The sequence below is a fragment of the Aethalodelphis obliquidens genome, unplaced genomic scaffold, assembly GCF_003676395.1.
Source record: "Aethalodelphis obliquidens isolate GAN/ISIS:26980383/991018 unplaced genomic scaffold, ASM367639v1 scaffold98, whole genome shotgun sequence".
Taxonomy (NCBI): domain Eukaryota; kingdom Metazoa; phylum Chordata; class Mammalia; order Artiodactyla; family Delphinidae; genus Aethalodelphis; species Aethalodelphis obliquidens.
Genome location: NW_020838042.1, coordinates 1626325 through 1640016, shown reverse-complemented (window position 1 = coordinate 1640016; position 13692 = coordinate 1626325). Strand labels below are relative to the sequence as shown.

The window sequence follows — 13692 nt, the reverse complement described above, 5'->3', positions numbered from 1 at the left end:
CTTTTTGTAAATAGTTATTGAAACACAGCCACGCTCATTTGTTTGCATATTGTCTATGGTTGCTTTTACATGATAGTGGCAGACTCCAGGTATGACAGGAACCGTATGACCCACAACTCCTAAAATATTTGTTGAGCCCTCTCTAAAGTATAACTATAAATTGTTTGACTACGTCTATGTGTCTATATAAGGATGTAAAAGGCAAAATGTCACTTGTGTTTTATCTTTAGAAATATGATTTTTCTGTGTACCTGAAGGTTTTTAGAGTCACAAATGCCAATCCTAACCATTTCTCTCGATCAGCCGTTGGCTAACTTTTTCTGCAAAGGGCCAAATAGCAAGGGTTTTAGAATATGTTTTAAGATTTATGGGCCATATGGTCTTTATTGCAATTAGTCAATTCATGCCACGGTTGGAGTTTAGATAACCAGGCTGAAGAGCCCACACTTGTCACCACTAAGGACTCAGGAACATAGTAAAACCTGGAGAGCACCAGTTTCAATGAATGAGACTGCTTCAAGCAGTGTCCTGTGCTATTAAACCAGATCAGAGATTTAGTCCTCATTTAAGAACTGTATGTATAAAGATTTTTGGAGTAAGTACATTGGGTTTCAGCAAGCAAGTACTTCCCTCCAAGCAATGTAGATTTAACAAACCCCCTTGGGAGTCTGCTCATAATTACTGTCTATTCTCTGCATTCTTTCAGTCTAATCTTAACACAGCAGCCAGAATGATGTTAAAAAATAAGTCAGATCATATCACTCCTCTGCTGAAAACCCTCCTGTGCCTCGTAATATCACTCAGAGTAACAGCCCAAGTCCTCACATAATTGCCCTGCAGGACCTACCCTCCCCGATCTCTCTGGCTTGCTTCCCTTGCTCGGTAGACTTCTCTTACCCTGGCTTCCTTATACTTGCATTGATCATGCCAGACACACACCTGCCACAGGGCCTTTGCACTTGCTGTTGCCCTTGCATGGATTGTTCTTCCCTGAAATACTGCTTGATTCACTCCCTCAGTCCCTCCTAATGTTTTCTCAAATGTCACCTTCTCAGTGAGGCTTTTCCCCTGGAGGCACTTTCTCAAATGTCCACCTCCCACGTTCCCTTAGCTCACACATACACCTCCTATCCCCACTTGATGCTTTGCTCTGTTTCGTTTTGTTTTCACTTTAGCACTTTTCATCCTTGGATGTGCCGTAATTTATATTTTATCGTCCATGGTTCCCATTAGAATGTAAACTTCACAAGAACAGAAAAATTTTGTCTGTTTTATTGACTGTGATATATCCAGTATCAAAATAGTATTTAGAACATAATAGGTGCTCTTATATTCAGTATATATTTACTGAATGAATTGATTAGTATGCTGGGGAGGGTTGGGTAAGATTTCGTTTGCCAAAGGCATTCTACCGCCAAAAGGACTTTGAAACCCCATCTTTATGAATGGAGGGCTTCTACAAGTGGCTTCTGGATATCAGTCTCATTACCTGATGGTCACACCTATGTCCGCTCTTTGGTTGGCCTTGAATATTCCAAGTGTGTACCTTAATAGATTCTATCTTCTTAGCTTCAGAACACTTGCCACTTTAAAAATCAATATGGCATTATATTTTGTATATTTGACCAGATTATTTTTGAAATCCATAAATCTCTAAATCAGAAGAAAACCTCCCTTTGGTGGGCTGCCCTTGATTAGCTCAGAATGGAAAGAGAGAACCTGTCATTCTTTGTCAATCAGCTTGGCACGTACTTGACAGGCTGCAGTTACAGTGAAGGAGAGTCGTGTTGCTGTGGTCTAGCAAACCTAATTGTAGATAAATAAAAGAATAGTCACTCAGCATGAGGGAAAAGAGAAACTCAGCTGCACAATGTTGTGTTTTTCCATCCATCAGCCTTCATTTGTCAGAGTCTGCCTGACAATCTAAGCCAGAGAAGTCAGGCTCTAACACAATATTGATTCCATTTCATTTTTCGTTTCTTGCCACCCTTTTTAGCAAACAGTTTGTATATGGAATGAGAGACAGTGCAGTCAATATATGTGACTAGAGCCCATTTATTTTAAAGGCTTACTTTGTTTTTTCTCCCCAGAAAGCCATATATTTGTTTGCTTGTTTCACTATAACATTGTAATTGTCAGCTCTTGCTGCAGTAACAAATGACCCCCAAATCCCAGTGACTTGCAAGAACAAACATTGATCACTCATCCACGTGTCTGCAGATCAGTGGCAGCTTTACTCTACACTATGGGTCAAGTTCGGATTTTCTCATCCTAGGCTGTGGATCTGCTCCAAATGTCTTCTCATTCCAGAACCCAGGCTGAAAGAGCAGCTTCTTTATGATACATTATTCTCTCATGGTGGAAGGCAGGAACTAGAGGTACTAGCAAATCCTGAATTGCCTTTAAAGACCTAGCTCAGAGCTGTCATGCAGTCATGTCTGCCCACAGTCCATTGACCTAAGTGAGGCATGTGGTAAAGCCCAAAGTCAACGGGGAAGAGAGTGTATTCACCCACCCTTTTTATGTTGTGATATATATTTTTATGTATATATACACATATATATACATACATATTGATATATTCTAAGGTTAGCAATAAGTAAAATGATAGAAATATAAATAAATTTAAAATAATAAAGGAAAACAAGGCAAAATGTAGCTCTCTTATATTATCCTTAGCACCAAATTTCTAGTTTAAAAAAAAAAGTGTGCAATCAGTTTAATATTGAATTAGAAATACAGTAGTCAATGAATAAATTCTTAGAGAATGTAAGTTACGTTAATTTGCATATGAATTGTTACTTTCATCCTCAAAGGGGTTCAGTCTTTTTTACCACTAACCGTTGCTTCGCTGCTCATCAGACCAACACCACCAGCAATATTAGTAATGCTGTCTAATAAGAAATAAGACTGAAGGTGCTTAGAGAGTTACTCCATTCTGAAAACCTATCAAGGCTGGATTTTTCTAAAGTACACTGCAGTATTCTCCTAGTATCGATGAAGGGTTATTCCTATTACCTATTTAATAAAAATTATATACTTAAAGTTATGCATGAGATTTTAGTGAACTGTCAATACTATGTTGGAAAAAAAAACTCTAGTTACATCATAAGGGTCTTAACTCCTGGTGCGCAATCTTATATTACAGGGGATATATTAAGAATAAGGCAGAGGGAAAAACTTAAATGGAAACGTTCTATTATTAGAAGTGAGATTTTTTTGGTTGAAATCCCATGAAGACTTTCTTGTCTGAATGTTCTTTGAAGTTGAACACTTCCTACTTACAAAAAACTGGCCACTATAATTAGCTGCGTTTCCATTTTAGTGGTGACCTCCTTCACCTTATCTTAAATCATATAAAGATGTGAGGCCATTTGTGAGATAAAAGATTTGCTCAAACCAATTCTCTGACCTGGATATCGTCAGTTTGGCAGTTGTAAAACCACAAAGAGACACCCTTGGAGCTTTTTAAAAGCTATGTAAGAATTTATTTTCCGGTGGGAAGAGGCAGGATTTTCTCTCATTTTTACACTGGAAGGATACTATAGAATGTATTGGAGTTAAAGAAGAGGGAAAAAATTAACATGATAGTAAGAGATGTGGCTGCCAGTTTTAGCATGTGCACACACACACACACACACATACACGCTATGCTCAACAAAGGAGGGCTAAAGTGGAGGTTTAGTGATACACACTTCCCGGTAATAATATCAACTCTGCCATTTGCAAGCTACATGGCCTTGGACCATTGACATAATCTCCCTCAGCTTTAGCATCTGCAAAATTAGATAATACCCTTTCTTTTTTTATAAATTTATTTATTTTTGGCTGTGTTGGGTCTTCATTGCTGTGTGCGGGCTTTCTCTAGTTGCGGCAAGCGGGGTCTACTCTTCGGTGCGGTGCGCAGGCTTCTCATTGCAGTGGCTGCTCTTGTTGTGGAGCACGGGCTCTAGGCGCGCGGGCTTCAGTAGTTGTGGCACGTGTTCTCTAGAGCGCAGGCTCAGTAGTTGTGGCACACGGGCTTAGTTGCTCCATCCCAGAACAGGGATGGAACCCGTGTCTCCTGCATTGGCAGGTGTATTCTTAACCACTGCGCCACCAGGGAAGTCCCAGATAATACCCTTTTTGTAGGAGTGTAAGTATGAGGAAAAATGTATGAAACATACAGTGTTTTGACATACGGTAAAGTCTTAGCAACTCTGGTTTGTTAACATTATTATAGTGACATAATCACTCTAGCAGTCACTCTAGCAGTTGGTTGATGTTTTCAGCACAGCTAATGATTTCAGCTTTTTCTTATCTCTGCATAGTCATGTGATTTGGCTGGGATTTTTTGTTTGTTTGCTTGCTTTTCAATTTTTCCATGTCAAGTTTTAATTGCATGGAGGGATATCAAAATTTTTTAATTTGTCTCACACATACTTCCATTTTTTTCATGGTGATGATCAGCTTGTCACAGTGTATTTTTTCACACCAACTTAAGAAAACTATACTAAGGGACATTTTAAGGAAATTTAATTGTATTTACTACAGTTGACCCTTCAAGCAATAAAATTCGACCCTCAATAAGTGACCTATCTTTTAACTAATAAATTCACACTACAATTAAATGTAGTGAGGTAAATTGTAGAAATGTATCTTCAAAATGTTCTTTCTAAAGCAGTTTATCAAAGGTGCATATCATTAGATATCTAGTTCTCCAAAAAATTGCGAAGGGAAAGTACCCACAAAGAATTAAGAACTGAACATGATTTCTCTCACCCATTGCTCTATTTCTGTTGGACCGGGTGTAAATCTTATCCAGGTACTTAAACTCTCCATTATTTCATTAAAGGACGAAGAGATGGCAATAGTGTTGATGAAAAGACATGCTACTAGGAAACATTTCTATAAACGGAAGTGATGTGACTTTGTAGTGCTCATTCATCAGAGGGCTAAATCTAGGGCAAATTCAGTGGCCTGAAGAGGAAATATTTTACTTTCTGCAGTTGCAAAACATAGACATTTCACATGGCATGCCACCTTTTCCACAGTCCATCTAATAAGCACCACCTTAGAACTTGGAGCTCTAAGTAATACTGGGGCTGCTCGCATGTCAGCCTTGCTGCTGTTTCTGTTCATTTGCCAGTGAAACTTTCATGAATTAAAATTTGTGTGTTTATTTCCTGAGGGACTTCCTTGTCATATCAAATGCAGTCTTTTAATCCTGGTTATTTGCCAGTGCCTTCTCAATAGTGGCATCGATTCTTTGTGATCTTTGGAACTCTTTATTTGCGATTGAAGACTAGGGGCAGGGAGAGAAAGGTGTTAGTGCTCGTCATTTACTGCATACCTGAAACAGTGGTAAAATTATAGACTATTTGTGCTCATTTTCTGAAGGTATAGAATTTACACTGGGTGTACTTATAAATCATTTTTAAAGGAAGAAGGAATTACCCAACCCTCACAAAGTACACTCCGATTTTGAACTTGTTACAATTTTGCAATTTTTTTAAAAAAAATCACATTTAGAACTTTTTATCATAAAGAGTAAATTGATACTTACAATTCTAGGTTTGTTTCTTCCAGAATTATTGTCTCTAAAGGTGATTGTGTGTGTGTGTGTGTGTGTGTGTGTGTGTGTGTGTGTGTGGCACATGTACCCATTTAACATGTGGAGTTAGTCTTCATGTTATGGACCCTTTTAACCAAAGTGCCTACCTCCCACTGCTATTTATTATAAGAACTGAAGAAATAATCCTTCTCAAGAGCATGTGATGAGCACTCACAAGTTACAGGACATCCTACTGTGCCATATAAGATTACGGTAATTTGGGTTCAGAGGACACCCTGCTCAGATGAGCTGAGAGAGGACAGGTACAAACACAGTGGATAAAGGAAACAGTGGCATGAAGACACGTATACACAGCAGTGCTGGGAGGCTACAGGGTAGGAGCGGGAGGAAGAGGGATATGTGTTAATCAGGAGTTGCCACCTGGGGAAGATTGCCAGGCCCTGACTGACGCCTGACATTGATTAATCGATACTCCATCCTAGTGTTGAACAAGTGTTACATCCAAAAAGTCTTCTGTAATATTTAACTTCACTTCCTTCAGCTTCAATTTACGCACGTTTCTTTTGTCCTCTCTTCAGGAGAGCAAGACGGCACCCAGTAGCAAAGCACTTTATATTCATATATCTGAAGAGGATGTTTTTTTCTTGTGTTGTGTTTTGTTTCGTTTTTTGGTCATACGGTCATGCTTCAATCTTCTCCAGACTAAGGAAAAACACATTTTTAAAGAGAATTTAATCATTCCTCAAAAAGCCTGTTTAATTTGACTGCTTAATAATTAATAAGCCTTGATACTGTGCTTTAAGTGTTTACTTTTTGGAAAGAAAGTTAATAATTTTGACAGTGATGTGGAAAGATTTATTTGGTTTCTATTTCAAAATAAAATTTTGGAACCAGAGTCCCGAGAAGAATCCTGTTAAAATAAGAGGTTTGTGGAGTAAAATGGACATTAGGATTACTGAGATTATTGAAGCTAACAATAGTATTTATCCATATTAATCATATTCATGGATCATACTTCTCGTTATTGCATTCTTTTTGGAAAAATATAAAGTGTCTCTGTTTCTATATGATAGTATTATGACATAACTCAAGAAGACTCGGGGTAAATTTTTTAAACTTTGGTGTGTTTCACAAAGACCTCCATTTCTTTTTTTTTTTTTTTTTTTTTGGGGGGACCAGCCGCTCCGCGGCATGTGGGATCCTCCCGGGCCGGGGCACGAACCCGTGTCCCCTGCCTCGGCAGGCGGACTCTCAACCACTGCGCCACCAGGGAAGCCCAAAGACCTCCATTTCTTTTCTCTGCACTGAAAACTACTTTGTGCCCCTATGTACTGTGCAGAAATTGATCTGCCATACATGTGGAGTCTCCAAGGGTATATTTAAATTTAGTAATTTTATTGCTAACTGTGAAGTTAATCTGCACTGTATGTGCTCTTTTCCCCAGGAAACTGAAGTAGCAGTTCAAGCTAAACAGCCGGATGTGGAAGGGATTTTGTCTAAAGGGCAGCATTTGTACAAGGAAAAACCAGCCACTCAGCCCGTGAAGGTAATGAAGCAACCTCTAGCAATATCCATTACCTCATAATGGGTTATGCTTCCCCTGTTGTACATTTGCCATTGACATGGTCTATTTATTATCGATGAAATAACTTGTAAAGAAATATTGGCCATCCTGCAATAGGAGAGGCAGAGCTATCTTTTTGATCAACATATCCTATTTATGTATTGTGATCTTAAGGCTATTAACGAGTCATTGCATTAAAGGACTCATTTCTGTCCTGGTGCGCTGCCATCAATACAAAAAGTACTCCCACCTTCAAGGTAGATTAAATTCTTTGAGGCTCTGTTGCTTCGCTTGCCAGCCTTGATGCTCTTCATATCGTTTGGCTTAATTCAAATCAAGCTACTGCATCATACTGTCTGTCTCCAACAGCTGTAAAGAATCACAATATGGTCCATGACCTTTCTTTTCTCTGTTGCTCTTTCTTATGAAAGAGGAAAATCGGCATTCGGGCTTCAGTACTTTATTGGGTCAAGAAGTTTTAGTGGAATGTCATGTAATTGCTTCTCTCTTCGATAAAAAGCTGGCCAGGGAGAAAGCTTTCGACTTCTTTCTTTTCCCCATGTGCATTTTGAAGTCTAGGACACATTTCTTCACAGGGCTGTTACATGAAGAGAGAAATGGGAAACCAGCTCAGTTTTCAAAAAATAGCTAATCAATGGCTTCCACTTGCTAATGCGAGTCCAGTGATAAATAGACGTTGGGTATAGGTCACCTTATTTTCTGTACCTGACCAAAATTATAATGGCTCCCATTATGATGAAGGGTCCCAAGAGCCTGTAATGGTGGCTGTTTATTGATCAGTCCTGGTTTCTCTAGCTACTGTTGCAGGCTGAGATTTAGTGGGCCTCACTCTCATGTTTAAAACTGCTCTAAAACAGTGCAGGTCAATAACCTCATAATACAGAAGTAGTTTGTCCTTGCAAATAACACTGCCATGACTTACACTGTGTCGCTTCATTTCTAGAAGCTTGTTTGTTTTCCTTACAGTTTACAAGGGGCTTCTTCTTAGGTAAATTTGAAGTTTCAGCCTAAACGCAATGTCCAAACACCAGGTGGTGAAAGGCACAGATTTCCTCTGTAGATATCGATAGACATTGATACAGGAATACATTGTCCCCACTCCTAACATCCCCCCAAAATAATTTGCATCCAGTGTAGGCCTGGTATGATAATTTTCATAAAGTAGCAATGTGTACAGTATTTAGATTGGAGAGCTAGAAAAGGTCCAGAAAGCAGCAAATTTCAGGGTTTCTTTTGATGCTCTAGAGAAAGCCAGTCCCCAAGCAGACAGCTTTCTCGATTAACAGAGTGACTTTCATAGCAAGCAATGCGACAGACCAATGGACCATTTTGTAGGTCTGTTCTGCCTACTCTTGTTTGATCCTCAAAGACTTTATGCAGGATTTGGCATAATTGTTACAGATTACAGACATGCATTTCAATTGGCTTTTGCTTTAGTGCCTTTATTAAAAAACAGAGGGAAAGCCTTAATTGAAAGTCAACCAGAAAATTTTTGTTTTCATTGTATGTAAACAATCCAGGCAGTTGAAGCTAATTTATCATACCCTCAACTCCTGGGCCACTGTGAGATCTAATTTCTATTGTAGCATTAGTGACGTAAGAGGGGAATTACCTTTCTGAAGTGAAAGAGAAAGCAAGGAGGTGTTAACGTCCTTCACTTTCATATCCCTTGAAACGACTGTGTAGAGACAGCCCTCTTCTTTCTTTTCCCTTTCCCTCCTTCCCCATGTCCTCTCAAATCAGTTCATGGGGGAGAAGCACAGCTTAAGTGAAAACTCATTCCTCCTCTACCACTTACCCCTCAAGTTTGGAGAGGAATCACCGTATCAGGTTCACAGTGGCAAAAGGGCAAGATTGATTTGGGAGATCAGGAGTGTGGAGAAATAGATTCTTCACGTGCAGCTTTTGATAAGGGCCATGACCTTGGACACACTTGAAGATTAGCTGGGGCTTGTGGTAGCCTAAAACTCTAGAGGCTAAAACACTACCTCATCGTTCAAAACCTGGAACCCAGCAATACAAGGTAGCAAGCTGTGGGGACTGTTTAAACCTCTGCGTGGATCAAAACCTTCTTTTTAAAGATTAGGGATGATTTTTCTAAAGGGTGAGCCATTGCTCTGATAGTACATAAACAAAGCCTGTTTTAGACTTTGACTTCGTATATCAAAATTTAAAAATTTTGCCCTTCCTAATGCCTTTCCTCCTTAACTTTGAGGTTTCTGACTCCGTAATAGAAGGGAAAAGCGTACAAGTAGCCTGCAGTACATTTTCATGATAGAAGTTTGTTTTTTGTCTTGGGGAGGAGGTACATTTAGAAACTGTAACAATTATAAAGAAGATGGTGATAGTCTTTAAAAAGAAAATGAAAATCCCTCATGGTGTGTATATAAGATCCAGTATCTAAATGGATAAGTAGTATGTCCACCACTTGCAGAGATTCTAGTTAAGGACACATCAGAAAATGATTCTGTTTCTTAGAAAATTGACTGTCTATTGGCATCTCCACATTCCGCATCAGACAAGCTGTCTGCTTACCTCCTACGCTCACCTCCCAAGCTGAGTCCTGTTTGGGAGCTGGGCTCATCCCTGTTCAGTTTTTTTCCCTTTTTCTTAATTTTATCAACTTCTCTAGGATTTATTTAATTTTCAAAGATGGTAAATTTTTAGTTTCTTTTTTTGTCATCCCTAACTAAACGTCTTCCTTATTTTCTTTGAGGATTTCCTGATAAAGATCAAACATATATTATGAAACAGTTCTACTCATGACATAAATATAGCACTAGATCTCTAATGCAAAATTACTGGAAAAATCTTAGAATAATATGATTGAAGAAATAAGCATCTTTGTTTTGCTTTCTATCTCCTATCTCGCTCTCTCTCCCCCTACACACGCGCACATACTTTTATTTCATTTGATTTGTACATTGTTCCTTCATCTTAACTTCAGAAGTTGTTGAAGATTGGTTGGATAAGTTCAATAAATTGTTTAACATTTTGATTAAGTTATACTTTTGGTAATAGTATTTTATGATAATACTGTTAATCATTTTAATGTATTCCATTTTCCACAGAGTAATGAGTAGGTTCCTCAATAGCACCAAATTTAGCAGTTAAAAAGCAACAAAAACAACTTCCATCAGTAGCAACAATATCGACAGCTACAAAAAAAAAAGCCATTTGTTATTCGATTTTAAAAAATGTTAACTCTCTTTTGAACTTAAGCATTTAGATAACATTTTCTTCTATTTGTACTTATTCTTTAACTTAATTTGGAACACTGCTCTTTATGTTAAAAATTTTTAAATGTGTGTATATATTTTGAAATACTCATATCACCTTCCATTATTAGAACTGAGAACATTAACAGAATTTAAAATGTCTTAGTAACTTGGTAAAGTGATAAGATCACACCAGCTGTTTGCTTTGCTAACTTTTTAGATTATCCAAAAAAAATCTTAACATGAATCTAATAATATATTTTATTACTGCTCTTGATTTTTTTTTTAACTGTAAGAAAAAAATAAGGTATTTGGAGCTTTCTATATTTGGCCAAAGGGTTCCACCCCAACCTTTAACACAAAAATAATTACTGTAAACAAATGGTCAAGAGGCCAATTATAATCTTCCAGGCATCATTTCCCCCAATATAAGCTGCAAAATGACAGCATCATTAGTCATTTTCAATTATAGTCAGTCAAAACCAGGGGTGTTTCATTTTCCCAGCTGTTTTGTTGTTAATTAACTAGATTAAGCTGTTGTTTTTTTTCTCCTGAGTTTGTTCTACTGCCAACATCAACATCTTAACATTTCTAAAAATGTCTTTGGGTTTATTTATTCATTTTTTTGCCTGATAATTTAAAATATATCACTCACAACAGATGTGCATCTCAAAATTTGTATATGGTATAGCAGGTCAAGTGGTATCTTGTTGGTCAGATGTTGCCCAATTAGATATTACGATTATAACAATATTTGGATTTTATAAATCATCTATCAGGCGTATGATCTCATTTACCTGGTGCAACTTTTTTTTTGGTAACATCAGAATCAATAGCAAGATAACAGATATGAGTTTGTCCCCCCAAATGAACAGATCCATTTTGACTGACTTATTTGATAAACACAATTTCCGTGTCAATGATAATAGAAGCAGTTCAGAGAAGAATTATAGAGCGTAACAGTATTAGAGAAATTTTATAATTTATTAATACATAAGTAGGAGAATTTCATTTTTTTAATGCAAATTAGCTTCACAACTGAGTAAAAAGTCTTGACTATGAGAGGTTGAATAAATGGTAATCACTTATGCTTGAATATAAGGAGAGCCCCACTTTCCCTCTGAGAAGATAAAATTTATAATAAATTTTTGAGCAACTGATAGAATCATTTAGGAATGTGGATGAGATTGTCAAATGCCTAATTATATTTAATTTCTTAATTGATTAGCACTTCCATATTTGAAATCTCACATTGTATAAAATAACACACTAATTAGGAACATTGCTTTTGGCACATTTGTATTTTATGGAAAGAGTTCATTCATAGATGTATATTCCAGAACTCTAGAGCTTACTGTCTTCCTTCTAAGTGATTTGCAGTATGGCAGTGTTTGGATCCCCGTATGGTGCTGTTAAACCTCTCTGTCCAAAGACAACTAGGACGATAACTATAATAAAAAAATTAGGATTATTTAGCTTACTGTAGCAAAGGAGAAAGCCCTCAAGAGAGACTGTGGGGCATCTCAGTTAGAGGGCATTGGCAAGAGCTGGCTGAATGATTCGAAAGAGGAATTAGGGAGGAGGAAGCCATTTTGGATTAGATGCTTTCAAGAAATGGAGTCAAGGTGGTGATCAGGTATCTAACAGTTTTTATCTAGAAGGTGAAAGGATTAAAGCAGGGCAGAGCTGTCACTGTTAAAGAAGTAGCAGTGCCTCATATTCGTCATTTTTGTGGTGACAGAGTGGCCTTGTCTCTGTCTAGTTTATTTTCTGTGACTGTTTTTTTTTTTTTTTTTTTTTTTTTTGCGGTACGCGGGCCTCTCACCGTTGTGGCTTTTCCCGTTGTGGAGAACAGGCTCCGGACGCGCAGGCCCAGCGGCCATGGCTCACGGGCCCAGCCGCTCCGCGACATGTGGGATCTTCCCGGACCAGGGCACGAACCCGCCCACGTCCCCTGCATCGGCAGGCGGACTCTCAACCACTGCGCCACCAGGGAAGCCCTCTGTGACTGTTTTTTTATGTTCACTTGGGACCATCACACCTAGCTAACTGCCAGTTACCAGAAGGACCGTTTTTCACTTCTTCAGTGTTATCACTGGAATATTTATCCCTAACTTCGGTGCCCATTCCCAAAATATTAGGAGAGATAATCTTTTCATTTTTCTTAGATGTGAATTATTTACACCCCATCAGAATAACTTATTGTTTTGCTTTTTAAAATTATCTTTAAGAGTTGTTTACAATGACCTTCACCAGTTGTGTGAGGTTATACCCTAGGAATAATTGCTACTGGTTTATCAATTTTCTTCACTTCCTTTTTTTTTTAATTAACCAATTCTGGCTGATGACTTATATAAGCATCCCAAATTCATATTTCTTGAGATTATTTCAGGCTACTGTGCAACTTTGTTGTTCAAAATAAAACAATTGAAACCCAAAAGACATTATAAGCTAATATGAACTGACTCTTTTGTGAGGAACTATTTTGGGGAAAAGTCTCAATTTAGACTTACTCAGTAGTTCATGCTGGAACTGGACAAGCATTTTAGAATTTTGAATTTCACTCCTGGTCCTCAGTTGTATTAATTGCATTTATAGAGACAGACATGGAGACATAGATGTTTCAATTACAATATTCACATGCACGTCTGTGTATATAAAGCCACAGGTGGATTCATTTATTTATGTAGCAGATATTAATATCATGCCAAACATTTGACACAAGAGAAAAATATAAGATTTTAAAATTTTGAAATCCCAAGTTCAGGTAGTTGAGAATTATATTCCATTTTAAGTTTAAAAAGGAAACCTATATTCAGAAATAATTTTTTCTTGTAATTTCTGCTCTTCATAAAGAAGAAATTTCACATTCTTTGATATAATAGTCTTAACATTTAATGACTAACTCCAAGTAAATTATATACAGCGGAAAACAATGCTCAGGTGCAAATGCCCGCTATAATGAAATTAGTTTTGCCCTTTTAAAAAATGATCTCAGGGGCTTCCCTGGTGGCACAGTGGTTGAGAATCTGCCTGCTAATGCAGGGGACACGGGTTCGAGCCCTGGTCTGGGAAGATCCCACATGCCGCGGAGCGACTAGGCCCGTGAGCCACAACTACTGAGCCTGCGCGTCTGGAGCCTGTGCTCCGCAACAAGATAGGCCCGCGCACCGCGATGAAGAGTGGCCCCCCCTTGCCACAACTAGAGAAAGCCCTCGCACAAAAACGAAGACCCAACACAGCAAAAATAAATAAATTAATTAATTTTTAAAACAAAAGTAAAGGTCAATAGTTAAAATTTAAAAAAAAAAATGATTCTCAGAGTTCCTCCTTTT

General features: G+C 37.9%; 1 protein-coding gene across 4 annotated transcripts in view; it reads left to right on the top strand.

Annotated features, from left to right (window-relative positions):
• The window catches only part of DMD (dystrophin), a 2234319-nt gene that overhangs the window by 1479927 nt on the left and 740700 nt on the right, over positions 1-13692 (top strand). For all 4 annotated transcript variants that reach the window (XM_027096086.1, XM_027096084.1, XM_027096085.1 and 1 more), the window contains one exon: positions 6999-7100. In XM_027096086.1, coding sequence (XP_026951887.1) covers positions 6999-7100 — 102 coding nt within the window. The remainder of the gene's footprint in view (positions 1-6998; positions 7101-13692) is intronic.